General features: G+C 48.1%; 1 protein-coding gene across 1 annotated transcript in view; it reads left to right on the top strand.

Moving 5' to 3' along the window:
- Positions 1-5978: 5978 nt before the first annotated feature.
- The window catches only part of LOC105703999 (transcription factor SUM-1), a 34230-nt gene continuing 12486 nt past the window's right edge, over positions 5979-27722 (top strand). The window contains exons 1-4 of the mRNA XM_012432825.2: positions 5979-6916; positions 8849-9149; positions 10682-10852; positions 22543-22621. Coding sequence (XP_012288248.1) covers positions 6669-6916; positions 8849-9149; positions 10682-10852; positions 22543-22621 — 799 coding nt within the window. The 5' untranslated portion in view covers positions 5979-6668. The remainder of the gene's footprint in view (positions 6917-8848; positions 9150-10681; positions 10853-22542; positions 22622-27722) is intronic.

The raw sequence follows: 27722 nt of genomic DNA, 5'->3' as shown, positions 1-27722 counted from the left end.
CGTTAACGCGATGCATGCATACATGCACTCGCGCATGCAGGCTGCACAGGGCGTGTACACGCGGGCTGGCCGCACGCGTGCACCTCGAAATGCAGAGACGCCTGTACCCATGCAACCGGGGTTGCACCCCTGCGAAATGCAGTCTGGACGAAGGCGCCCATCCAATTTAGTGGCATCTCGAATTTCTCTGCAATAGAAATTTCAAAGTGGTTCCGACACGACCCGAAAAGCTGCAGAAAATAAAAATAGAAAGTAAAGAACGGACCCTGAGAACAAAAATGTATTGAACCAAAGAAATACTTGGTTAATTCAAAGAATAATCATTGAACTCGAACAGATTGTCATAATTCCGAAGAAACTTTGTATGCACTTTATTGGAATTTCTTTAAAAGTCACATAATAATTCTTTGAATTAACAAAATATTTCTTTGGTTCAATGACACGTTCTTCTCAGCGTAGCGACATTTTAATTGAAAGAATCGCCACTAAGTGGAGTCGTTTTTAAGGAAGAGAAAGATTAGAGGAGGAACGTCGGAACTGATTATTTTTCTCGAGAATGCGTGTATCCATGCGTGGACGTTACACCGCGTATATCTGCATATCGCGTCTGCTGCACGAATGCACTCGGAGTGCATCCGCAAGGGCGCCTGAATCCGCGCTACCGGTGCAGCTCTGGTGCACGCTGCACTCGGAGCAACGGGGCCGACCGCGTTCAAAAGTCTCTCGAATTTCCCTTCGTGAAGGAAGAACTTAAGATGATATGAAATGGTAATTCTATATATATAAAACGTTAAAATACGCATAAAACATTTCTCCAAACTGGATGCACCTAATCGATCGATTTTCGACAAGTGATATTAAAAAATGCGACGACATAATTTATACGATTTTTTAACTGGGAAGGAGTTGCTTTATCGAAAATCTCTCCGGTATAAACACGCGTTAAGATTTTATCTTTGAAATAAGAACTCGTTGAACTCGATCGATTGAAAAAAAAACGCTCGGAATCAATGTCCTATAAGGCACTACAAGTCCCTTAAAGTGGTCCCCGCGTTTGTATACGGAGAAGTCTTCCCGTATTCTCCCGGAAAGGAAGGGTGAAAGCTCCTGAGAGCTATGCGAATTGCGCGGTTTCAGGGGACGCGAAACGTGCAGGGGAACACTCGCAGGCTGCATAAAATGTGGCCTGGTAAAAAGTGGCGCTTCCCTGCAAAGGAAATGTTACGACGAAGGAAGGATTACCCGAGTGGCGGGGTTTTCGAGATAAAACCGGGAGGGCAGGTCACGAGTAGTCATCGGGGAGGAACAAGGGGTGCGAAGAGTCCTTTTCGGAAAAATCGAAGCGCGCTCCATTTCGACCGCCACGAGGCCCCATAAAAGTGGGCGAGGCACTGGCCTTGCAGGAACTTTCAGCTTTGGCAGATGTAGGTACATCCCCAGCCAGCCGAATCCTGAAGGCAGGAGTGAGTGACCCGTTTTCCGTCCTCCTCCCTCCCAGGTGAATCGACCACCCCCGGGCGACTCCTCTCTCTCGGCGACCCGACCTCGGCCGAAGCTGCCCGAGGACTGCCGAGGCGGCCGGGGGTGCACGCAACCCCCTGGCTCGAGGAACGCCGAGCGTATCTCTCCGACAAAAATTCACCAATTAAGGTGATACGAAAGGCCAAAATATTTATACAACTTTTCAAAACGTCAAACTCCTTATACTACTTTCCATCAAACTGGATGCATCGAATAATTTGGAAATTTAACACGCCATTACGGAGGTTCTAAGGAAGGCCTTAAAGCTCACGAAATTTCATTTATCAAACATTTCTCGTCAAAGACCCAGTTTGGAGAGGTTTTATAAATATTTCGATTTTTTCATATATACACGACGCTTTCATAAGACCTTAAATCCACACCCCCGAGTGTTGCGCACGTTTCTTTCTCTTTCCTCCCCGTTACTTCATCTAGTCATTATTAATATCTAGAATTATAGGACTTCGGGATTTACGCCGTCGAATCGGTTGACTCGCGGCGTTCATAATCCATCATAGGGTGGTTCTGAACGTGGTACGTCATGGGGTGGTTTTGAGCGTGGTGCACCATGAGATGGTTTTGAGCCCAGGGTGGCGATCGTTCGCGGTCACGGGAGGAAAAAATCGACGAAGGATGAAGACGAGGAAGATGAGTCTCGAGCGTTTCCTTATCGTATCCTCGTCAGGGTGGTTTGCCTCGCGAACTGAGCTTTCGAGCTTTCGAGGTTTCGAGAACCGTTAGTCGCAAAGTTGTCCAACTGGAAGCTTTCCTTCCGGACTAGGTCGATGGGCATTCAGGATTCCGAGACTTGACCTCGATTTATGAATTATTCCCTCTGTGAAGCCGCCCGGGGAGATATACGCGAACCCCTCGATCTCTCTCCGAACAGCTGATCGTGCAGTGCGACGGATTATGCGGAAGGACTGCGAGCGATCGATCCGCCGCGAACGGAAAAACAACGATATGGTAACCGGCGCAAGGTAGAGAAAAAGAAAAATAACGTTAACAATATGCTCGGTGAAAATGGAAAATAATAGAAATAAAATTCAATCTAATAACGGGGGAAATCGATGGGAGCGCTTTTTCGTAATTGGTCGAAGGTCGGAATTGCGCGGCGCTCTCCAGCTCCATCGCTAAAAGTTTAAACGTGGAAGTAAACGCGGAAAAAACCTCTCGTCCGACTCCGTCCTCACCCAGATGGGAAACTAGGTGTTCGATCGCAGTTTTACTCGGGCGAGCCGCATTTGGAATGCCTTGACATAAATCAATGGGAATTCAAGGCTTATCCGACGTGCACCTACGCGGAGGAAAATAAGAGCCTTAAAGTTGCAGAAGCCTATTTTTTGAAAATTCTTCACGATACGATTGAAAACTGCCCCGTTAACAGATCAATCCAGGTAATTATGTCCTTATTTCAGCGGATAAAGTCCGTACATTTTACGGACTTGTCCATTTTTTCCAAGTCTTCCCCTAAGTAGGAGGAATGCCCGACGTGAATTTAACCCCTCGAAGATGCAAATCACGAAACTCCTGATTTATACCAGGAGTCGAAGGTGCCTCCGGAAGTGTCGATGCATGATTTATACAGACTTGGAGTCGCATTGTCACATTCAATCCTCGAATTTGAGGGCTGCCATTCCCCGACAGTTATGGTCGCCGAGACAACCCTCGTATCCATAGATCGATGCGAATTCAGGATTCCCGGACCTGACCCCGATTTATGAATTATTCCGACGTCACTGAATCCCCCCGTGCAATTCTAATGCACTTCCTGGTCCTAAGACGCGGCTTTCGTGGCGCACGTACATAGGGCGGTCTCGTTAAAATCCAATTTTCCGGGGAAAATCCTGGAATAGAAATTCCCGAAACAAGGACGAATATGAAGATTATGAAGATCTCGAAACCCACTGAAAAATTTCTTTATAGATATCTCTGAAATTTTGCATAAAAAAATTAAATTCCCTGGATGTCAAGCCCTTCCCCCCAGCCTCCATATTTAAATTGTAAAATTTTTCACGATTCGGTACACACAGTTCGCAGAAAATGTTCATAAACGAGGCCTCTCAGACGCCACTTTCACATCCCCTTAATTGCTCATTACCGTCCGTAAAAAGAAATATCCTGGATGATCATGCTAAATATTTCTCTTCATTTTCTAACATTCTTTTCGAGGGTGCAAGGTGAATGGGGAGATCTCACGGTCGAATCGCCGGGATTTAAAACATTTTCCTAGATTCCGGGGGTGTATCTAAGGCGAGACCGAAGAAACTGCATTTCTCCCCGAGGAAAATGTCAGCCGGCGAAAACATTCCATCCGCAGCCGTCAGAACGGGGTTCGCGTTCCGCGCGGTTTTCCGGATGGAATTTTTCCCGCTTCCCATTTCCAGCCATAAAGAGGGCGTGGAAAAAAGGGGGAGATAAAGTGTCGGCGAATGTTTTCCCCCGGAAGATGCACAACCGGCCGAGTTCCCTCGAGAAACCACGAATGCACCATCCCTGGCAAGTCCCAGCTTGGAGAACCTTGCCGGGCACACTAATCGACTCTCGAGTTCGCTTATTCTCCACGGCTATGTCGAGCCTTGCAATATGGATTACCAACCGCATATCGCACAGTACTTGCAGCCCCGGAGACCGCGAAATTCGTCCCAACGGAGACGTGCCACCACGCCTAGGGAATAATAACCAAGTCATAAGGGGAATTTATTACTCTCGCCCAAACTGGACGAGCACCCGTTCTCCAGAGACCCTCCACCTGCTACCACCCCCTGATTTTTAATTCGGAGGAAATACCTGCGACAGGTCTATCAAGGGGCTATTCCCTCGGAAATCAGCGAACCCGATTTCCTTTTCTGAGAGCCAATTATCTTTGATTTCATATGATAAAGAACGATGCGGTTCGGTACCAAGTTCGCCATAAAATTGTGACAGTATTCTGGTGATTTCGCGACAATTTCCAGCTGATTTCCTGAGTGATTGGTGTCGATACTTAGTAATTGCTAATCGAAGGAATTCCTTAGACGGGATTCGATGGATGAGAAATTGGAGGGGAAGCGGTACCAGTCGACCGGTACCAATTGGCGTTTGATGGAGAACGTCCTCTAGCCTCTTGGTGGGTTGTTCTAAGACTACTAACTTACGACTCCTCTGGATTATTGCCAGTGTAATTTTAGCGTTTATTCCACGCCCAATGGTCCATTCCGATTCCCCGAATGCCGGGCAGAAGAAAGCCTCGCCTCTTGGCTTTCCACCGGGCCAGTTACCCCCAGAAATTTATTTACCCATTTATTATTTATTTGCATTTTAAATAAAGCAGGGGCTGGTTTCCAACGATTTTTCCAGCAAGCTGTCCGTGGTTTCCGGTCCGGGAAAAATTACGAACTCGTGTAATCGAGGCACCTTGTGCATGTAAAATCGATCGAACTTCGTGCCAAGGTTACGAGATGGTGATGCCCAATTACTAATGATATCGCGTTACGGCAGCCATAACGAGCAATTCCGAGATTGATTTCTGCGACTGTAAACATCGACAAGTAGACATCGCGAGAGAATGGCCCGATAAAATCGTCGACGCGATCGACACGCGGACAAACCTGCGGAAATAGAGGGTTTGTTTCTGCTTTTGCAGGATTTTACGCGATACCCCCCGATCAAATGACGGCCATAACGCGTTTTACTTTGCAAAACTCATCCGCGGGAAATTGAGCGCTTAAAATCCCTCAGGATTTTCGGTTTCCCGGGTCCCTCGTTTTCCCCGCGGTTTTTCCCTCATTTCTTCGATTTGCGCTGTACCGTGTCCAGCCGCCACCCCAATCCACCCTTAACGCCGTGTTTATCAGCCTCATTGAGCGAAATATCAAGAATTCTGGAATATCGAAAAATGAGGAACACCTCAGAAAGCGTAACTCCTCGCGTCGAAAATTTCAACATTGTAGAGTTTGAATTACTTTCGTCTTTTTTTTTCCTGGTAAGTCAGCTCGCGATTGTAAGTAAAGCGTGAATCCTCCCGTTATTTCGAGGCATTTCCCCCGATCGTTCGGTTTTCCGCGTTTCGGAGAGACGGAGGCTGGGTGGACTAATTAATGAGCAAACCACACCCAGAGCCGAAAATCTGGCAGAGCCGTGGATCCTCGTCAGGTCGGAGGCGGTACGTCGGCAGGTCCGAAACGGTTTAGCTGGCTCGCAATTGGTCGAGCCACTTAAAAATAGTCATCTGGGGTGGTGCCCGAACTAAGTGTCGCACACGCATCCGCCGAAAGTGCCGCACACTTACCCACCGAAAGCGTCGCACACCCGAACACCCCGTGTGACACACGACACGCGACGCGGTGACACTCTCGCGTCTTTACACACAGATGTAAGAGGGTGACCACACACGCCTGACGAGGAAAACCACGTGGTTGCCGGAGATATTGCTAGAAGATGCCTGGCTAGGTCTCTTCACTCCGATCTCCGACTTGAGGGATTTCGGACGACGCGCCGCGACGCTCCGATTCGCCGCCGCGCCGAATTTCTCGCGGGAGAATTTCCCCGATCGCTAGCGCCGGTCGCTTGGTCGGATTGGATTCTTTTTTTTCCATCTCGTGGTTCCTCCGAATATTTATTATCAAATCTTGGTCGGTAAAGAGAAAACATAGAAAGTAAAACCTTGTAAGTGGGTTCTAGATCGTGTGGAGAATGAGGGAACGTTTTTCGGAGCAGAAGTGAAGGTGGTTCACGTAAAGGATCCGAGTCATGACCCATGGGAGTTATCATCGACGTCCTCGAGACTTATCGGAGAGTGGAGCACATTGAATAATTGCTAATTAAGATAAGAAGGTATCGGGAAGATCTCAAGATCCGTTTGGTGGAATTTGTGGGTTTTGTTTGAAGATGACGTCGCTTTCCCTGATCATCGGGTCGGGATCGTCGAACGCGATGTGACGGTTCCGAATTTCTCCGGTTATTGGTAGGCCTGGGATCTTGATATGGACGTGGCGATGTCGCAGTCATCTCTTATCACCAGCTAGGCAGTGAATCTATATGATAGTGCCCAGGATCTTCTCTCGTGGCAGGACAAGCATCGATGTCAAGAGATAGAAGAGCGAGATTTGCGGAGTGAAGGGACCTGTGAAAGTGATTCGCGAACCCTGGTCCCATTTCCTCGGGAAATGATGACCCTGATGACGGACGTCGGACCTTACCCTTACGAGCCGGTGAGCAGGTCGTCCTACGAGGGCTACCATCACCATCACCATCACCACCACCATCGGCACTACTATGGCGCAGAGACGGACTACTTGCAGAGATACGTGTCGGACAGGGACCGAGACGAGCAGACGAGGACAGCAAGTGTCGACAGCAATCTGACCTCTTCTGGAAGCCTCAACTCCGCACACTATCAGCACGACCGTTTAAGGTTGGCACTTGAAATCCCTCTGGATAATTATTCCAGTCAAGAGATCCCAAAAGACTCCAAGAGATCCTCCAAATTCGAATATCGGTCCCACGATCTGTAATTAAGGAGTAAAAGTGGCGTCAAAGCGGTCTCCTTTATGCAACTCTTCTCCAAACAGGATGTACCGAATCATTCCAACTTGACAATGTGAAAATTTCTTTATAGATGTGCTGATACAATTGTATAAAAATTGAAATTTCATGATTGTCAGGACATTCCATACAGCCGCAATATTCAAGTTGGAAGGTTTGGAACGATTCGGTACACCCGGTTCGACGAAGTTTTATGAACGATTGAGCCTTCGCATACAACTTTTACATCCCCTTAAACCTGTAAATCTTTTTTATCGTTCACTCCGCTCGAGATTCCCATTTCTAGGCGATTTTTCCAAAGCTCGCAGCCCCTGCCGATCGCAGCTGTGGGGATATAAAAAGGAGAGAAAAATCATCCGGTATCTTGGGGGTGGTGCATGTAACCCCTAGGTGCACGTAAAGTCGAACATTGTTCCCGGGAGGTATTTAATTCCGTTCACGAGACCTGCACCGCGCGATGCATTGACATTCGCTAAACACGCCGCGTTCAAAGTTTCTTGTGCAACTCGAATGCACCAGGCATTCTTGTTGCGAGAGAGGCAACACCAGGATGCACGTACTCGGTGCACCGTTCAGCTGCATCCAGCCGGGGTGCATTGAAAAGGAAATCCCGCTTAATCGAATTACGCGGTATACGCCGGGACCTTTATCAATTTCGTTTTAGCAAAAATTCGGATTAAGGCCCCTGGAATACTTTTTGAGATCGAGTTAAGGGAGAAAGTAGGAATTCGAAGGCGCCGATGACCGTAATGGCTCCCGAGGGGAAACTAATTTCTCCCTTTCCAATAATGCTCCTGGACGCGCCGAGTTTTCCGCCGGAGTTGACACGTTTATTGCAAGAGGACGTGGATAGGAATTGGTCCACGGCGGGAGCAACGGAGGAAAGGGAGAATCTCTTGCCTAAACGCAACGGGAGGATCGTCGGTATTTTCTCTAGACTATTTTCGGCTCGTTCCATTCCTTAAAATAACTTTAAAATCACCTTAATAGGTGTCAAAGTCGCGATAGAATTTTTTTTATTCTAAGTCGAGAACGATTCGTAAGGGTGACTTGAATTTTGGGGGCGATTGGACCGCGCCAAAGTACAAAGAGGAAAATGGGGAAGCGAGTAGTACGCGAACGCCACCTTGTAAGAAATGATTTGCAGGCACGCGTTCGCCTTCACGGATAGAACCGGGCTCATTAATTACCGGGTAATGCTCAAGGGTTACATTTATAGGCCGCCTGACGTACTTATTGCGGCGTCACGACGATAAACCGACGCGGTTTAACCCTTGTCGCGAGCCAACTGCGATAAATCCGCCGAATTATTCCCGACAATCGACAATGTCGTCGCGCTGCGAGCACTTTGACTGCGGCCGAGAAAACGCGAGAGGGCAAGCCGAGACAAAGGGGAATACAAATAGGACGGAGGAAAGGGAGGAGGTCGACGATTTTTACATTTTTAGGTGTCTTCGAAGTGGAATCGAGAGACCCCATGTGACGAATCGAGATGTCTCGAGAAGTAACGAGCGACCGAGTGTCGCGCACGGGACTCTCATCGACGGAATTATCTCAGAATTTTCCACGAGACATTTGGCAAGCCACGATTTGCTTTAAATTCTGTACCTTACTTAATTGTTTGAAGTCCAGGGATCATTGAAGAAACATTGTCGAAAAATGCGGAACAGCGCGATAGCGCTTGTCACAGTTTGATTTTTGGCGTTAAAATGTACCGAGATTTTTCGCCACGAAATCGTGGGACTCGGACGAATATTATATGTTGTATTAATTCGATCGGTTATGATTTTTTTTATTTAAGGCCACAACGTCGGTACATCCCGGATTCCGACGATGCGTCGTCGGTGGTCTCGGCGGATGCATCCGCGGATCTGGAATCGCCATCCGCGGATGGAGACGAGACGAACGAGAGCGAGTCGGTCGAGCAGGTGGAACAGGTGGAACAGGTGGAGCACGTACCTCACCCCCATGTCCTGGACGCCGCGGCGCCCCATGGACCAAGGCGGTGCCTCCTCTGGGCTTGCAAGGCCTGCAAGAAGAAGACCGTCACGGTCGACCGGAGGAAGGCCGCCACCCTCAGAGAAAGAAGACGTCTCAGGAAGGTACGAGGAGAATCTCCTTCCCCGGGGAGGCAATTCACTCGGAAATCCGTGAAAACGATTTCCTTCATCGAGAACCGATTGCCTTTGATTTCATGTGATAAGCGACTACGAGATGCGGTAACAAGTGACGTTCAATTTTAAAATTCTGAGAATCGGTGATTTCCAATGATTTCCTGAGTGAATAAATTACACGTGAAAATATCCTCGAAAGAGATCATGTAGCGGGAAAATCCATGAAAAATCGAAGCTTGGGGGAAATGGAGAGTTTCGCTGACGGGCAGGACCTCCGGGGATTTGGCAGCTGCCGATCGTGTCCTGCTAAGCGGATGCGCGCTGCTGGGCTCGATCGAAGGGATGAAACGACACGGATAGACGGGAGCAGATGAGAGCAGATGAGAGTGGACGAGCCAGAGGCAATCGCGTGACCGATCTGTTGGCTGGGAGCTTTTCAATTTTTCACCCGATTTTCGTTCCCCCCGATGAACGGCGTCGGAATTTTGCGACTCCAAAACGCCGGAAAAGTATTCTACTTTGCTTCGAGACCCAGGGTGGTTGCACCCCTTTTTCAATTCCGAGATCCGGTCTTCAAAGAAATTCCTAGAGCCACCTGACCAAAAGCCTTGTGTGGGAAATTTCCGTCCATTGCATCCAATTTTGTACCTTGACCTAGGTCAGGGAAAAGGGAGGAATTTGGGAACCTTGGGAAGGTTAGTCGGGAATTAGTAGGGGATGAAAAACGACGGGCTCGGAATTGCGAGTCCGGTCTATGTGGAGCAGTAACGCTGGGCTGACCACTTGACTAGCCGAAATTCCGTGTCCAGCGTCACACTTGGCGAAGTCCTAGACTACACGTTACTTGTGGTTTACGGTGGCACAGCATTTGACCTACCTCAGAGGTATCGAAATTAGAACGGGTTCGAGATTTGCTCGTTTTGCCGGAGTACCGAGAAGTCGGTCTCTTCCCGGTCCTAGAGCAACCCTGCTCTTGAGCACCGACATGCTATCCCTAGGGATTGCACCGAAATTATTTAAATTCCCGCGACTCGGTCTTGGATTATCGAGTCGCTGAAAAATGGCATCCTTGCAGATACATATATACATGGAATATGTGCATATCCTAAAGAAACCCTTTCGAGGAAATGCTGATTTAAGAGCGCGGAAGGGTGGAATCAAAATTTATCTAGAACCCGCGTCAAACTCGAAGGGGACTCGAGGGAATGGCTCTTCGAAATTCGAAAATGCCCGGAATTTCGGTACTCGCCGAGACGGGATCAAAGTTGGCAAAGTTGGGCGAAGTCGTCCCAAAGTTGTCCCCCAGATGTCGACTTACCAGACTTGGCGATGCCATTAGGACGAGCTTATCCGACTGCAAAGGTCGGTAAGCTCCAAACTACTAAGATTTGCAAGATGTGCACGGACGTCCAATAATTACCTTTGAGCAAATCTGATCACCCCGAGATGTAAAAAAAAAATGTCGACGCGATGAGATCCTTCCTAGCTCTATGTAGAATTCCAGGATATCGCCATTCTAGGTGAACGAGGCTTTCGAGGTGCTGAAGAGAAGGACGAGCAACAATCCCAATCAGCGCCTTCCGAAAGTCGAGATCCTGCGGAACGCAATCGAGTATATAGAGAGCCTGGAGGCTCTTCTTCAGGGTAGCAGGACCCCCAGGCCTCAGGATCACGTAGCTGCCGACAACATGGTGAGTACGGAAATACAGGAAGGAGATAAGTCGCATATTACATTATCGTCATAAGGTTCGGTTATTGTTAGCAAGTGTTTCCAGGCTACTTAAACCGTATCGAGCGGAACAATGGAGGGACTCGAAGTAATTTTCCATAATCGGGGGTGCGCGTGACGAGGGCCGGAAATGGAGTTCCGAGGTAGTCGCATGTCGTTTTACTTATCTCGGTGGGAAATGGACGAGGACCTCCTCGCAAGTGCGAGGACGGCGGGTGGGACAGAGAAGGCCGAAGTACGATAGAGTATCGGTTTCCGATACTTCCTTGCCAAAGGACAAAGAGAGGAGCTACTCGTGCGGAGGCACGAAGTTGGCTGCGCGTAGCTCGTGCGAGCGAAGTCGAAACTACGTTCCGCCAATGACTATTTCCAAGGTAGCTTCCTCTTTTTCGCTGCTGCGATCGAACGTGCACAGCGAAAGATTCCCGAGGGAATGCCGAGGGAAAAGGAAAAGTCCCCGAGGACGTTAAATTCAAAATTTCTATTTCCCCAACGGGAGCAAACCTTAAGGTTATACGAAAGTGGCGTCAAAGAGGTCTCCTCTATGAAACTTTTCGCTAAATTCGGTTCGCTTGGTTTGACTTGTTAGATGAAAATAAATTTATAATACGTATTTATAAAATCCACAAATGAAACGTTAAAAAGTTAGAGTACTCTATGTAACGATGTATGTGTCGGGTACCAAAATGGTATCCGGGGCCACTTTAGCATAAAAATCGTAAAGAAACCCCCGTGCAATTTCAAGCCTCCCATTTAATGTAATTCCGTGCCAGACTTGTAATCAGCAACTAACTGCACTTTGCGGACGCATTAGCAGGACATTACGCGGTTTAATTTAGGTTTAATATCGATTTAGCGGACCCTATTGATTGGATCCATGTTGCCCCACGTCCCATAATAGGTCATATCGTACAGCTCATGGCTACCGTGTTACAAGGGCGCGATTAAGCGGAACCCGTGGACAATACTCTCTTCGGAAACCGTAAAACAGGGAATTGGGTGCATCTCCGCCTCGTTAATCTTTCATGAATAATTTTTTCTACCACTTTTCTGGAGGGTTCAATCGTTTTTCCAGCGAGCGAACGGATCGGGTCGCGAGCAGTCGTCGAATCGAGTGCCGGGAAAAAATAACACGGACGTAAAAGTAAAATGAGGGAGGACGAGAATAGTTTCCATTTCCAATACCGGTCTGTTCCGCAAGGGGCGAAGGATATCGGGCTGTTTTGCTCGGCATGGTCTTTTTGGCCGCCATTTTGCCGCTCCGTGTCCATCACGTTCCAATTTCCCGATTCGTTCCCTTTTCCGCGGACTCGCCTTCCGTGTCACCTGGCCGCTCGGAAAATGCAAACTTTTCCGCGTGTCCCCCGACCCGGGGAGTATTCCACGGGCAGTAATCAAGCGAGTAAACGAAAACTTATTGCCCCGGATATCCAGGGCGAGGCGCCACTTTTTGAGCGACTTGGGCCGCTAAAACCCCTCCTGGAAATGAGACTCGAATGGCACTTATCGAGAGGGAAAGGGTTTTCCATCCAATTTTCTGCTCAAGGTTCACCGAAAGGAATCAATCGAGAAGCGTCGCTCTTTTCGCGGGAAATTCATTTTCTCTCTCCCAACAATCCGAGCGCCAAAGGGCTGAAAAAGAGCATTTTCAGGTACCAGCAAATCCGAAAAATTTCGGTGCAAAGAGAAACTATTTTTTTTTTTTACGGATTTCTTTTGAACGGCGAAATTTCGTTTTGGCTTAAGGGAACGTGAAAGTGGCATTCGAGGGGTCGATCGTTCATAAAACTTTACTCTGACCTGAATATACCAAATCGTTTCAAACTTCTCAATGTACATATGGAAGCTGTAAGGAAGGTCCTAACACTCATGAAATTTCATTTCTTATGAAAAATGTTAACAACACCTATAAAGAAATATTTCAAAAATTGAATTTTCACGTGTCAGAGCCTTCCTTAAAGCCTTCATATTCACGTTGTAAAGTTTCAAGCGATTTGGTATACCCAGTTAAGAGAAAAGTTTCATAATCGAGACCTCTGTGTCACCACTTTCACATCACCTTAAGGGCGGAGAAAATTGGCAACTGGAGTGGATTCCTGGTATCTTCTTTGAGAAGGGAAAAGGGAGGAGAGCTAATGGACCTGGGGATCGAAGACCTCTCGGCTCGGACTTTTCTCCGAAGGGTTCACCCAAGGGTCAACCCCCAACCAGGAGGAGTCTTAATTTCTCGCCACTTTCTCGAGAGGCCTCGTCATTTTTTCGATCCAAGAGACACACGTGGTGCCCACGTGGACCACACTCGACCGTCGAACTCTGACGGTTTTTGCCCTCCGCTGCATACGCGATGCAGAAGTACTGCACGAAGAAGGCGACGAAGCGGTCCCATCCTGCAATGAAAATTATCTCCCAGAAGAAACGCTCGTAATTGAATTTCTTTCACGACACGGCACTAGTTACCGAGTTAAAAAAGACCGACTTCCCCGTCGAGGAAGCATGGCGGAAACGGACATCGAGGAGGTTGCACATGTCGTGCATAATGCACGTGTCGGTGAAGCGTGAACCCTAATGCGAAAGTGCACGGTGGGCCTGCAACTGGCAGGAAGGAAATAATGGCGTCTAATGTCTTCGTCACTTGTCGCCTGCCATAAACGAGAGCCTTCACGAGAGAAAGTACTCTTCGACGTCTGGATAGGATAATTCGACCCGGGGAATTTGTCGCACCGAATGGAAGGGCTGAACAAAAAGTACATGTACTAGTCGCATTACTCGTACGGGATGACGGAAAATAGGACTTGAAATTTTCGAAGCAAGGGATGCCATCCGGCGTCCTCAACCTCTTAACAAGAGATGTATAATTCATCCCGATGCCGCGGCACTTCAAAGTTGAAACGGAGGAGCTTATGAATCATGAGATGACTCATAAGAAAGGGTTATTCTCGGGTCTTTGTTCATAGGTAGTTCTTGGGCCGCTTGTATTTCCCTTGCGCATTTAAGTCAAAGTAATCCCACTCGAAAGCGGGGAGATGTTTCCCCCCTCGGCGGAGAATTATTTCACATCCAGAGACGCGCAGAAGAGCCCGGCAGGATTTTATCGAATGCCGTGGAATTTTAAATTTAGGGTTATCGTCCATAATGAACGGCCCGCGTTGCCACTAACGGCCCCGTTTTACGACGCGTTGTCACCAATATCGCTAAAAGCTAGTTGGGGCTAAGATTTACTGGGCAAGTTTCGGATTGAGTCACTCCGATGAAAGCCGGGGCCGTTTATACGGCAAAGCCGACTAGAGTGGACCACTACTGTCAAAAGCGATTGTTAGCACTCGGAATGAAAGCGACAACACCCATCCTGGACTACCTTTCGGGATAACTCATCCGAGCTCCTTGCTGCCCTTCTCCAGGGCGAAAAATTCAATTTCCAAAGAATTCTTGCTCATCCCTGCCGGAATTTAAAAATCTGGAAGATTATGAATTTCCAGTGTCCCGAGATGACGGAAAAGTGCACGGGGTAAATCTGCAAAAAATGCTTCCGCCCCAGGGAGAAAATTCTTGTATCATGGGAGCGACCGGCGAATCTTTCCTTTTTGTTTCTTTTTTTTTTCTTTGGGGAGCGATTCCGTAGTCTCCAGTAAATTTAGAAAATTTTCGAGTTAAATCCGCCTTGAGGAGAGTCGCAAGGAGCGCGAAAAGAGCCGTCCGAGGCCGGACTTGGGAATTTCGCGACTACCGCCGAACAATTTCTCGCTGGGCGGTCGTCCGAGACGACTTGGATTCTTCTCTCGCGAGGGGATTACACAATGAAATATATTTCCTCGTCCTTTGCCGCGTCTTCGACTAAATATAGCTCCCGAACCCACCACCGTGTCCGCGCTTGCCAATAAATCTCTGCGAGGTGGTCCAGGAAGCTCTTCGATTAGCGTCCTTAAGATGATGTGAAAGGGGTATCAAAAAAGTCTTGTTTTCGAAACGCTTCTCCGAACAGGGTGTACCGAATCGTTACAAACTCTACAACGTGAATACAGAAGCTATAAGGGAGGTCTTGAGACCCATGAAATTTAAATTATTTAAAAATTAGTTCTATTTTTTAGAAGAAATTGAAATTCCATGAATGTCAAGACCTTCCTTACAACCTCCATATTCACGTTACAAAGTTTGAATAGAATGGATGATTAAGCTTCACTTTCCCTTAATTTTTGAAAAAATCTCCTCCTCGATTAATCGAAAAATCGGTCCGACCCGAGCCCTCCCCTCGAGTCGTCTGGACTCGAAAAAGCACCCTTGACGTCCTCGAAGTTTTTTCCTCCCACCCCCAAGGTCGCCCTCCTTTTCCTCGCTGAGTTTCTCAATTTTCGTATCGAAGGCGATCCGGGATTTCTCCCGGATTTATTTATACCGAATGGCGTAACATAACGAGAGCAATCCCCACGAGTGGGCGAGTGGTTCGTTGACTCGGCCGTTTCCAGGTTCCTGGGCGTTCTTTGCGGTGAATAAAAATGTCTCCGGGCCAAGGAGGAAGGGGTTGGTGTCTTTGAGGGGTACTTCGCAAGCTCGAAAGGGTGCCTCTTTTCTTCGCGCCGACCCATCCTGGGGTGGTTATCTGCGAGGGCAAACATTGTGTCTATTTAGGGCCGGTATTTCGCCGGCATTATCGTAAAGTCGGTCAGAAGAGTAGCCAAAGGCGGTGGCTACGATAAAAACGCGGTTGCACTGATAAAAATGCCCACGTAAATTTACACACTCGATCATTGGTTATTTTCATGCCACAATAAATCACAGTAAAATTACATGGTCTCTGTAATATCAAATTCGGCATCTGAGTTAAGTCAATGAAAATGATAACGTTAATATCAACGTGCTCCGTTTTCGAGGAAAAATCTCCGAAATTCAGATATGGATTTAAAAAAATTATTTTAAATGTTCCCACATTATTTTCCCGGGGAATTAAATTTTTCGCTAAGAATACTTGAAAATGATAGAATATCAGGAATAATGAGCAACGTCCCTTTTAAAGGCCCAGAGATTAAAAGTGCAAGAGGGTGCGAGGAATTCTCGCCGCATCGGTATCCGGAAAAGGGGATGTCAGAGGTGCAGGAAATAAAGTCGAGAAATACCGAAGCTCAAGTTATCGACGCCATCGGCGAGGATAAATCGAGCCGTGGTCGAGGTTTGCGATTCTCCCGCTTGATTTACGAGGATAAAGAGTCATTCGTCAAAGCGGACGGATGGATTTCCGGTGGAGAAGACGAGGGCCGATTATTCCGACGTAAATGAGAAGGCGGAATTCCGGAGACGGGTCATCTTCTCGAAGATCATCCCCGATAGAAGAGGGATGGTCGCTCCGAAAAATTCCCTCAAATCGCGTTTTTTCCGTACGAAGTGCTTTGTAGCCGGCGGAACTCTATAAAAGATCGGCGGGATTTTTTTTTTCGCAATTAGCGTGATAAGAAAAAAAAACGAAGCAGGACGACGTCGCGCGGAATGCGGATCGGTGTCGAGCCCTCTGATCTCGGGTTCCTTCCTCGGCAGTACACGGCCCTAAACACCCCGGCACACATTTCACCCCTTCTTTTTTATCCGACCCTTTTATTTTCCCAACCGGTCCTCTCTACGTGTCACGATGTGACCGAACTATTCTCGGAGTTAAAGCTCGTTCGAGGTTAAGAAGAGGCGGACGCACGCGGCCCCTCGAGGTCTCACCCCGAAAGCTCCCTTCCTCTGGGAGCCGCTAGAAATTTTCCAAATTACGGTAGGAACGTTCAAAAGGCGAGATTAAAACTCCTTAACGAGGCCATGCCCGATTTCGCGTCCGCGCGAAACCTCCCTGTTTTTCCCTGCTCCGGTTACGGAGCTCTTTTTTCTCCATTTCGAAACAGCACCGCGTCCAATGGGCAAAGTACATAACGCATCATTTAGACGGTGCACTCTAGCTGCATGATGCACTCATTCACTGTAACGAGGTGTGCTTTACGGGCGAAAAGTCATTTAGAGGAACAAGCGAGAGACAGAGCCGGTCCTCGGGGACGAGGGGGCGAGAAAGAAAGGCCGCATATGCGAGAAAAGCTCCCGCAAAATGGAGGAAGAAAGGGAGGAAAATGGAAAATGTTACGTCCACGGTTAAACTTTTCCCGGGCTCGCGGAAGCTCGTCTCGAGCGAACGCGCAGCTTTCGTTTAACCTCTTCACCCTCGCCGATCGTTCGAGCCTTTTTCATTTTCTTTTTTTTTCCCGCAAAACAGTTTAATAGAAAAGAAAGGAAAAACAAATTATTAATCCGTACCTCGACTTCTGGCACCCTCTTTAAATCGCAACGCGTCCCGTCCGGGTGGTCGCACTTTATCCGGGAAATTGCGCAAAACGTCGGTCGATTACCAGCCAGACTAGCTTCCATAAATATGCAGGAAAGCCTCGGGGGAAATTTCTGCGCACTTTTCCAGTTTTTCGAGTCACCCCGTCACGTCCACGCTTATGGCAAAAAGAAACTGACATTCGACTTGTCCCCTGGAATGTTCCTTGTGCATCGATCTTGCAACCCTCCCTAGATTTACCGGATTCACGGTATGATAAGGAAAATCGATTGACAAACGCTTTGCAAATCATATGTTGCATAAAATGTCTGCATATTACAGAATAAATTTCAAGAAACATCCGCGGTAGATTTGTCATAAATGGTTTCAGCAATATATTTACCGCACACTTGAGTCATATGTCAGTTATGCCGCAACCGACATTAATGGAAAATTTAACAAGAGCTATAGCATCGTCCCATGGCATTAAACTTGTGGCCACTGTATGAAGTTAGTTAATGCTACAAATGTGGACTAAATATGACATTTGAGGCACGAGGGAAATTTAATGCAACTTGCATCCCTTTGTCTATCCGGGTTCTTCGTCATCGTTGGACGAGATCTTATGCTCTGAATTATCAGCGAATAATCCAGCCACCCTGGATGCATTTATGCGCGTCCATTCGGCCACGCGATTCCCAATACTGGGCGGAATCCATCGTGTCTCGATATCGATTGGTCGATAATTTCCTGGTGACGGGAGGTCGAGCGTCAATTCTCAATCGTCAATTGTCAACGACAGTGATCGGCATCCCGATTTTAGCATCCTCCCCGATGCGTTCGATGCATCCTCCTCTCGTCGAGGAACAGGGAGAGTGCAATTTGGGAACATCGGGGGGGGAGAAAAATGTCCATCGATCATGTCGAATGATTCGGATGACTCGAATCGCTCGGATAGCTCGAGCAACCCGGGGCACTTTATTTCCAGAAGTGGCCGTGCGGAATAATTCACGCAATTTAGAGGAGCTTGGAATCGTCCACGTATCCTTCGAGGTTTACGATGTTTCCCAAAGCGAGCTCGAAAGCTCTTGGATATCCAGCTCGCGACAAAATGGTATCCGAACACGCATTTACCTCCGTAAATATCGATCTTAAGGTGATACGAAAGGCGCCAAGAACTCGACCCTCGATCCAAGAAAACGAGTTCGTCCTTTAAAGGATTGATGCATTTTCGTTACATTTTTTCTTTTCCTTTTTATTACAAGGATATTACGTGCTCCGAATTCAAGAAATTCCAGCCGGCTCGCCGGAAGGGAAAAGCTTCCAGCTATTTTACTGGTATCGGAAAAGCTTTCGCGATTTCGGAGTAAATGAAATCTGCGAGGCGCAAACGCGTCGGTGACTTTTGGCGTCCATTAAAACACTGCGTTGTTTCATAATGAATTAGCCGGGTGAAATATAGACCGCCCGGCAAGTATTGATGTCACTCCAAGTCCCACATCGACGATATTACTCTCCTGGGCCTGCCTGCCGAATATTTCATTTGTTAAATAAAATATCCGCGCACGCACGTGGAAACGGGAAATCCCCCAAGATCCATACGAGCGTTTCGAAGCTGCGACGATTTCGACTAAAAATTGTAACATCCCTTTGGAGCGAAAAAAGGGCGGAAATAATAGCCAGGAAGAAAGTCGAGGGAGCTTTCACTCAGAAAATCGCAGATTTTAATGCGCAGAATCGCGTGGTAATCAGCTAAAAATCGTTGAAAATCACCAAAACGTTGCCACAATTTTAAGGCCGACCGTCACCTGTTACCGAATCGCATTGTTGTTTGTCAAAGGAGCTCAAAAGCAATCGGTTCTGAAGGAAGGAAATCGTTTTCACTGATTTCCGTGTGAATAGTCCCTCGAAGAAAGCTTATTAATCTCGATAGAGGATTCCTAACAACGGCATTCGCGAAAAGGTCGGAGGCCAACAATGCTGCAATTTTTCCCGACACTGGTTCCTCTCTCCCCCTTCGGTCTTTCTTTCTCGTCAAAAGGATATTACCCGATATCGTTCGCGTCGTTATTTTTCCGAGCGCAGTCTCGGGGAAGACGATCTTGAGAAGGGAGGGAATGCTTTGGTCAAAAATAATAAGAGGTCCCCTCGGAGGCGACGAGGCCGTGATACGGAGGGAAGATCGATCGCTCGTTATCAACACGGAGAGCCTACCAGAGTTCGCCGTTTAAACGGCGGATTTTCGGGTTCAATCTCGCCGAGCAAATTATTTAATGAATAAACAAAACGCGGACAGCCCCATGAATAATGGAGATTATTTCCCTGGGGAGAGCAAACGCGTCTCCGATGCATCGCCGCATCGTTGCCGCAGACCGAGCAAACAGAAAACGGCATACGCGAAAAATCTCTCCCATTTTCGGTTTCCCCCCTTTTTTTCTCCCCCTCTCTCCTGGCTGTTTTAAAACAACGCCCGAGATTTCCGACAGCCTGTGGGGGCAGATCACCGAAATTCGGTAATTTTCTCCTGGGAAGCCATTTCGTCGTCTGGCGCGTCGAGAGCTGGAAATTCGCGTTCTCCGTTGGCGGTCGCTTAATAATCCAAGATGGTTTCGGTTTAAAGTCCCGCCTGCCAACAATGGCAGCTTTCATTATGGTAAAGCACGCCGCGGACGCCGAGAGGAACGACCGCGATACCTCGAGGCCAACAATAAGGAGACAATAAAGAGACTAAGCACGCCATGTCAAGTGACGGCTGTTACCGTCGTCCAGTTTACCGTACAAATCGCGGCACTAAACGCGCACCCCGTGAGATATTATTATGGCGACAATATCGCGATTGCTAGAAAATGGAGATGCATGTCGCTATAGTAATTGTAACCAAATAATTTTTTTTTTTTTTCCGTGCACGTCTATCGTCGATCCCGAGCTAGGGACCCGAATTTCGAGTTCGTACGACCAACTTTTGCGGGAAAAATTGACATTTTCGTCCACGACTTTGAAACGTTGACTTAGCAACAATGCGAAATTTTCTCACGCGAATCTATCTGTGCGGGAAAAAAATTCCCATAAACTGGAGAATCGAGTCCCAGATCGCCTCGATTTGCGGGAGCCTCGTCGCGACTCTTGCGATTCACGAGGGCTGTAACCGATTACGCGCCACTTACAGAAGTAATCTAGGGATAACTCGTCCCGTCGCGAGTTTCCGTCCTCCGGTTTAGAGAGGGCCACAAATCGCGAGGCTAAGTGCGGGGACCAGGGAGCAGGAATGCGCGCGACGCGTCGGTCGACGCCGGGCACAATGGCGGCCCGTCGAGTCGCGGGTCCGTCGCGGCGCGCAATTTACTCGAAGAATTAACAGTGGCGAGCCTTACGCGAGGGCTTGTCCACTGATTCATTCTATTTGCGGCCCTCGTCTCGCGAAAACCGTCGCGGTCCGCCTGGCCTCGGTCGCGAGCGGAAGCGCGACGCCATTTTGGTCCACCGAGCGCGTCACCCTTAAGGGCGGACGAGAAACGAATTCGTTATGCGTTATAAATAAAAAATTACATACACCTACGCGAATTATTCTGTATTCGTTAAGGGAACGAAGTAAGAAGGTATATATTTCCATAATATTCCCAAAGCCTCCGCAGGTGTCCGCAAGAAATTCCAAGATGGCCGCCTCGAGGCGCCGTTGGATCTTTGGTTAAGAGGTCGAACCTAACTAAAATCGACGTACATTATACGTTTTATAGAAGAAACCATGCTTGGGCATCATTCGGCACGTTTTATACCCTGTGGAAAATATTCCTAAAATTCATCCACATTTGGTACATAAGGTTAGGACAGTTTGCGCGGCTTCGACATTGTCCACGACGCCGTTGCACTTTTTATCGGCGGCTTCGCCAGACCCCCGGCCAAATATAGGAGTCGGCGTGCAGGAGAGGATTATAAAAATCTGGTTAACTGCCCCCGTGAATTGCAGCGCCCGACTAGGCTCACGTTTACGATGTTGTGACACCCACATCCGCGTTTTTATTCGAGGGACATTCTCCCGAACCGAAGTATCCTGCGCCGCCATCTTGGATCCCGCGTCTTTTGACCGGAGCCGCGCTGTCAAAACTGTCAGGGCCGTGCAGCAAGGAGGCGCGAACGCTGACAGACGAGGAGTTTTCAAAGTGGCTCTTTTTTGCTCCCTGTACCACGGGAACGACAAAAAGCAGGGGTGGAATTGTCAAATATTACCGTTCCCACTTATATTTTCCCTCTTTAATCATTTTTTTCGCTCCTTCGCGAGAGACCCTAGGGGCCATTTTTACCCGGGGCGTCTCCGTGACTGTCATTAGTGCTGCCCAGAGGACCGCTGTCAAAACTGTCAGACCTGGGTGGCAGCCAAGTGCGAACGGCGCGCAAAGAGACGCTCTGAAGGAAAACTCCCTTTTTTCCTCCCGGACGACCGCGACGGGCGCCATTTTACACACTTTGTTAAACTCGATTCGCGACACCGAGAATGACGCTTCTCCTCTGGAAAAGGCCTCGCTGGAAATAATTATAAACAATTTCGCCGTTCAAGAGCCATACCACGGCGAGAGGGCCAGTTAAACCCGCCATTACGTAATGGGGAATGTAAAATAATAATTAAGTTAATTTCTCTACGGAGTACTTCAAAGTCCCTCCGCGAGTCGTTTCTTATAATCTCTCGGTATTTCGAGTTTGCGTTATTTATGGTATCGCGCGTATCGATGGTCGTAACAATGGCAAGAATAATCGTCCGGGGCGGCCCGTAAAGGAGGAAATCAATAAGCGTTGCTCGACAGAAAAGAGGGCCATTCGTTACATCTGACGCCACAGGGACGAGATTGTCACGCCTCGGCTCTTCGGACAATTTTCCGGAAAACTTTCCCAATGATCTTTCCCGACCCCCTAACTCCCTTCCTTAGTTTAATAAGAAATCCCCCAATTTTTGGGAGAGCGGTCCCTCTGCAGGTTAATTGTTTGAGCGCCTCTCGAGCCCTGGAGAAATTTCTTTGGAGTTCGGAGACGGCACCGAGTCCCAAAGGTGCCATCTTGTCGGCCGGATGGACAACTTGATTTTTCACCTTATCGCTTTTTATATTAACCACTACTAGTAAAGTGTTATCGACAGATTCCAAGGGGGACGGCTTGACGACGCGTCGTCGCTAATGCATTACGGCCTTAAAGTGGGTTAACGTGGAAATAACTGCTGGCAGGTTTAAGGTCCGTTATCGCGTAATGAAGACTAACTCGGGAAAGTTTATATTGGAAAAGAGGGCTTCCGGGGGTAATCTTTGCCTATTAGAAAAAGGCGTATTAGGGATAAGTATCGAAGAAAGGAAATTTCCTTTTTACAACGCGAAATATTTCTTTTTCAGAACGGAGATTCGCCGCAATATGTCACCGACAGGCTTCGTCAATTCTCGGATCCTCTGGCGAGGTTTCAGCCCATCAACGGTGAGTTCTATCCCCGGGATGAACGCGATTGCACCCCGACTTGCATGTGTTTTCAATTTCCCCGGGATGAGCATAAATCAAATTCCGAGGTGGACGTGAAGGGGGTATTATCGGGGATCCTCGTCACTTTTTCGGAAGATTTTCGGAGAGCCTACCCCGGGGGTTGGAATCGAGGAGGACACCTCGGCCCGGTCCCTCCCCTTAAAGCCCCGTCACTTTATCGCCTTCTGACGAATATTGATGACACCCTCTATCTCGCTCTTCCCACCGTCCGGACTGATCTCTCCCTCTCTCTCTCCGCGACCCTTCTTCGTAAATGCTTTTACCGAAAACAGACCTTCGTCACTCGCCGACGTTTCGGTTCCTTATTATCGGCTAACGAGTTCTGCGCCGGCATTAACCATCTCTATAACGTCGAATCGATAGACCCTGGAAACTCTTATGTAAAACCAGCATGCCCCGCGATATGTGCAAGTGGAAATGTGTAAAAACTCATTTTACCCCTTTTCGCCCTCTTAGGGGCTGAATTTCGAGAAATCCCTTCTTAGGGAGCAGATATGTTACGAAACGAAATTTCACGTTTCCGGCGTTCTGCCCCTCGGGTAACGAGTTCCATTCTGGCGTAACTTTCGCCATCTTGAATTTCCGGACAGGAAATGAATTTGATCGGGCGATGAGTGACAGGCGTCGAATTCCTCTCGCGATCGGAGGTACGAAAGCGCATTCGAGTAGGTCCGATCGGTCATCGATGGATCGAAAGATCGATCCCATTCGACGGCACAGTCTGGTCACGTCGCCGGAATTCTCAATTAATGCTCGGTGGCGTGTCGCTCCCGACATGGAACCAATTAGTTGTAATTACGTCCACCCTGTCGATATCATTTCGTAATAAGGGGAGGAGAAAACATCCTAAGGATGCCGAGAGACTCGATTAAGGTAAAGTGAAACACATCGAGAAATTTGATCGACGTCGGTAAAAAAGATTCTGCTAACTACCATTAATTTTCCACGGTTTTAGTCGTAACGAAGATTTGGACTTCGGGATTCATGAATGGAGTTTAATTGGGAATGAACTCTTCCCTGGGGCAATTTCTTTGCTGCAAGTGCAGTCGATTTAGGGGCGCAAAACCCCGACTCGGATCGGGACTCCGTTCGAGGGAAAAAGCGATCCAAGGTCTGGTGGGGCCGAAAAAATGGCCACATCTGCCGAGCATAAGGCCCTCGGTCTTCGGACTGGTCTCGTGTGCAATAAGTGCACTGACCGTTTTTGCCCACCAAGGCATTTCCCTTTTGCAACCGGTCCATCCCCCTTCCTTTCCTCGAGACTTTCCCTTCTCGCATCTTTCCCCGATTTTTCACCTTCGTTTTGCTGCCGCAAATCAAAGGCAATTGCCATCCCCCGCCGTTTTAAAGGGTGGTTCGAACTGACTCGCCTCCGTTTCCTTTTTCGCGATGTGCCTCTTTTATTTTCGACACACGGTTAGAGTCAGTCAAAGGAGGACGCGCTAATTGGCCAGGTTGATTTCTTCTCGCTCTCACGTAAATTAATCACCAAATTTCTCCGTCTGGCCCGACACCATTCACCCGACAACTTCGTCTCCGATTTTTATCCCACCGGGGAAAAGAAAAATATCGTCGAGCCCCGGCGAATCGAGAACGTCCAATTACCTCTCTCTCCTCGTAAACTCGATGATCGGTCGGGCTGAAAAATTAACGAGCCATTTTTACCGCGCGAAAGTGCAAGTTTATGCTCCTCCAGGGTGGAGGAGGAGGGCTGGAAAAATGGCAAGAAGCCTCCCAGCGTCCGTATTTCTCCCCCGGCGAATCGCACGTAAGACACATTTGCTCTCGCTGCATCGCGCTATTTTATGCACCGGGGGATGCATTGTTAACCGAGGATAACGCGTCCCCTGTATCCAGCATCCCGGAAAGCCGGTAATTTTTCTACAGACTCCTTGACGCCTCCTGAGCCTTGACCCGGAATATTCCTTGTTCCATCTCCGTAGGAAAGAGTTACATTTATATCCATACCAAGCTCCGAAAGTCTTCCGGAAACTCGGAGATAAATCCGATGATGCCTTTCCCGTGGTGCTACTGAGCTTTTGTTTAGGGTTTGGTGGAGGCGCTTCTTGTACGCGCGGTCTAAAGTGGTAGGGCGGCGATCCTCGAAGATATAGGTATTTTTAAGTAGATTAATGCCGGACACGCGACGGAGCATTAAGCAGATCTGTATTAATGCTCACTGTCACCCATGAGTGACACTCGGTTTCCATTCGGTTACACGAGCTTCTATAGATAGCCCACCCAAGTCTTTCCGCAGTGGCCACGAAGCGCTGCTCGACTCTGTTGCTCCGTTGCAATAAGGAGAATCCGCACTCAGGAACCGTTGAAAGTGGCGAACCGTCATTTTCCGCCCAGTTTCAGCCCGATCCTCAACGGGCTGTGAAATTTTCAATCCGACCCGATCCCTCTTCCCGGTCCAAAAGGACCGACCCTCTTCCGGATATCTCCCACTTCGTCCTAAAGGTGTTTCGTCCTCGCAGAGAACTAAAACCCCTTGCGGATAAAATGTCAAAAAAAAAACTCAACGGCTAAAACACAATTTTATATATAAAAATGTCTTGCGAGCATTCAGGAGCCACCCTGTAGATATGTCTAATGCACTTGGTGCGGCGCTCTACTTCGCAGCCGGCAGGTCGGTGTTACGAGTGTTCCGAAACACGGGAAACTTGGTTATTAGTTTCCGGCCAAGTTCGATCCGATTCTGGCAATTCCGGCCGAAGGTTGGCCGCGTAACAAGGCGTTCGCAATTCCCTGCACTGAGATAAAAAATTAGTCGACTGAAACAAAATTTATATCCTTACCTGAATAATATATAAGTACGAAAAAAATTATTCCGTCGAGAAGAAAAATTGTATCGTTGATTTAAACGAATTTCTTTGATTGCAGGATTTTGTTATATAGCGATGAATATTTTTTTGAGTCGAACTTCTTTTTTTTTTAAGGTGGAAATCCGTCGAATTACCGACTAGCGATTTTCGGTCCCCTCTAAAATTTCGATCAATGGCCGTCCGAAACAACGTCGAAATTTACCGGCTCGCTAAACCGTCATTTACCGTTTACACCCTGAAACATTTCGCACTAATTGTCGTCGGATTTGCGGGCCAATTAGGAAGTGCACGGACGAGTGTATGTCAAAAAATTCTGCATCACTTCGTTGACTGCAGTTGACTGCACCGAGGTAAAATGGCTCCACGATGCACTTGGATTTTGTTTTACTGAAATTATCGCTTTCCGCGTTACCTGTAATTCAAGTAACGTTGTCGCAATCCTGGATTTCCTCGGCAAGGAAATATTCCTTGCAAACGGCGGTCGGCTCGATTTCGCTCGAGGAAACTGAGCGAAAGGCGGAAAATCTCGGCGAGGAGTGCAATTAGGGAATTTTAATTTACCCCCGAGTTCCTCCTCTCTTATTTTTCTTTCCTCTCCGACTCCTTCCCGAGAATTCCCCGATCAGCTGGCTCATCCAATTCCACAGTTGATCGTGTCGAATCGGAGGAGCTCAATTTCATCCCCCGAGATTTCGGGCCGGGAGGGGCGCGCTCCCTTTGGGAGTAAACTCGTTTTCCTTTAATGATTTCCGCCGGGAAGGAGGTCGGCTCTTTTTCTTATTTCTTGTGATTGTTGATAAGACGTCGGGGTGATTAAGAATCGGGGCTCCCGAGAGCCAAAGTGAATCGATGCGCTTTCCTCGTTAATTTCTAAATCTCTTTGCGGGAATGCGTCCTACGCCGAGAGAAAAAAATTCATTCAACCAGAGGAATATTTTGTTAATTCAAGGAATAATTAACGAAATTTGTCATTGGTACTATTTCAAGAAATATATCTTTGGGGCGAAGAAATTTCCTTTTCTTAGTGCGTCTAAGCGTCGATTCGGTCGACCGTCTCGGACGATAATTCACTCCGTGCAATTCCCTCTGCCTCCTGCGGCTCGATTTGCCAATCTCTAATTAAGTCTCTCTCGCATTCGAGGCACCATTAAGGTTTCTCGGTCACCGACTTCCGGAGTCACCTCTCCTGGTTGCCGCGAACTCCGAGGGAGGAAATGGGATCCGACTTTAATTAGAAATAAATGATTTAAAAGCGCGGATCGAGCCCCCGAAAAGGTATTTCTTCGCCGGCGCGAAGCCGCGCTCCAGATTCCCTCTGCCGGTTTCCTCTTTAAGCTAACTTCGAGCAGAGCAAACCGAGTCTTTGTTCCCTCCAGGATCGAGACCCCTAAAGCTCGCGTCGGTACAGTAGGCATTCACTCGTTCGTTTTATTCAATGCTTTGGGGTGAATTCTGGAGTGAAGCCGGGGCCGTTCCAAAGTCGGGGCAAGTACACTTCAGAATATTCCACCTACCCCTCGGCTTGGCTCTCAGCTCGTGGATCGTAATTTCAGCACATTCCCTCTTTCTCTCTCCCTCTGTCTGCGCACCTCTAAATCCGAGATTTGCAAACACGCATACACGGCTAAACTGCTCTCGGAAGTTTCCTACTCGGAACTTGACGGTCCTCGGGCAGAAAACGCGATTTGGCCATTTTTTCGACGGAGCCGTAAGTAACCCGATTTCTCGATCTTAACCTTATTTTTTTATCAAAATCGAAAATACCTGAATTGTCCCGCTGGGCTGCTATTCTCTCTTTTTTTTTTCTTTTTTTCATCAAAACCGATAATTCTTGGATTTTGTCACGCCAAAGAGGAGACACCCCCGACGTCGCGTCGCGTGTCGACTTTCTCCTCGGTCGGAGGAAAACCACGAAGGTGACGGAGGACAGGAATCTACGGTCAAGACACTCCGCAGAGATCCTCCGGGGGATATTTTCGAAAGCGGAAGTGCACCTATAAATACGGGGCGGGGGGTGGGATACGTCGATTCTCAACACTTGGGTGAATTATGACGGACTTGGACCGCATTATGAATCATAAGGTCCCGGAGTTACAGACCGACTGTCCGCGCGGCACAATAATTCATTACCGCATTAAACGCCTGTTTCACGGCGTAATTCGAACACCCGTTATACGTCCGCGAACCCCTCGCCTGGCTCGTTTTGCTCG

This window comes from Orussus abietinus, unplaced genomic scaffold (assembly GCF_000612105.2).
Source record: "Orussus abietinus isolate OABI.00-Male unplaced genomic scaffold, Oabi_2.0 scaffold11, whole genome shotgun sequence".
Lineage (NCBI taxonomy): Eukaryota > Metazoa > Arthropoda > Insecta > Hymenoptera > Orussidae > Orussus > Orussus abietinus.
Note: the sequence above shows the minus strand (reverse complement) of the source record. Positions and strands in the feature narration are given on the sequence as shown.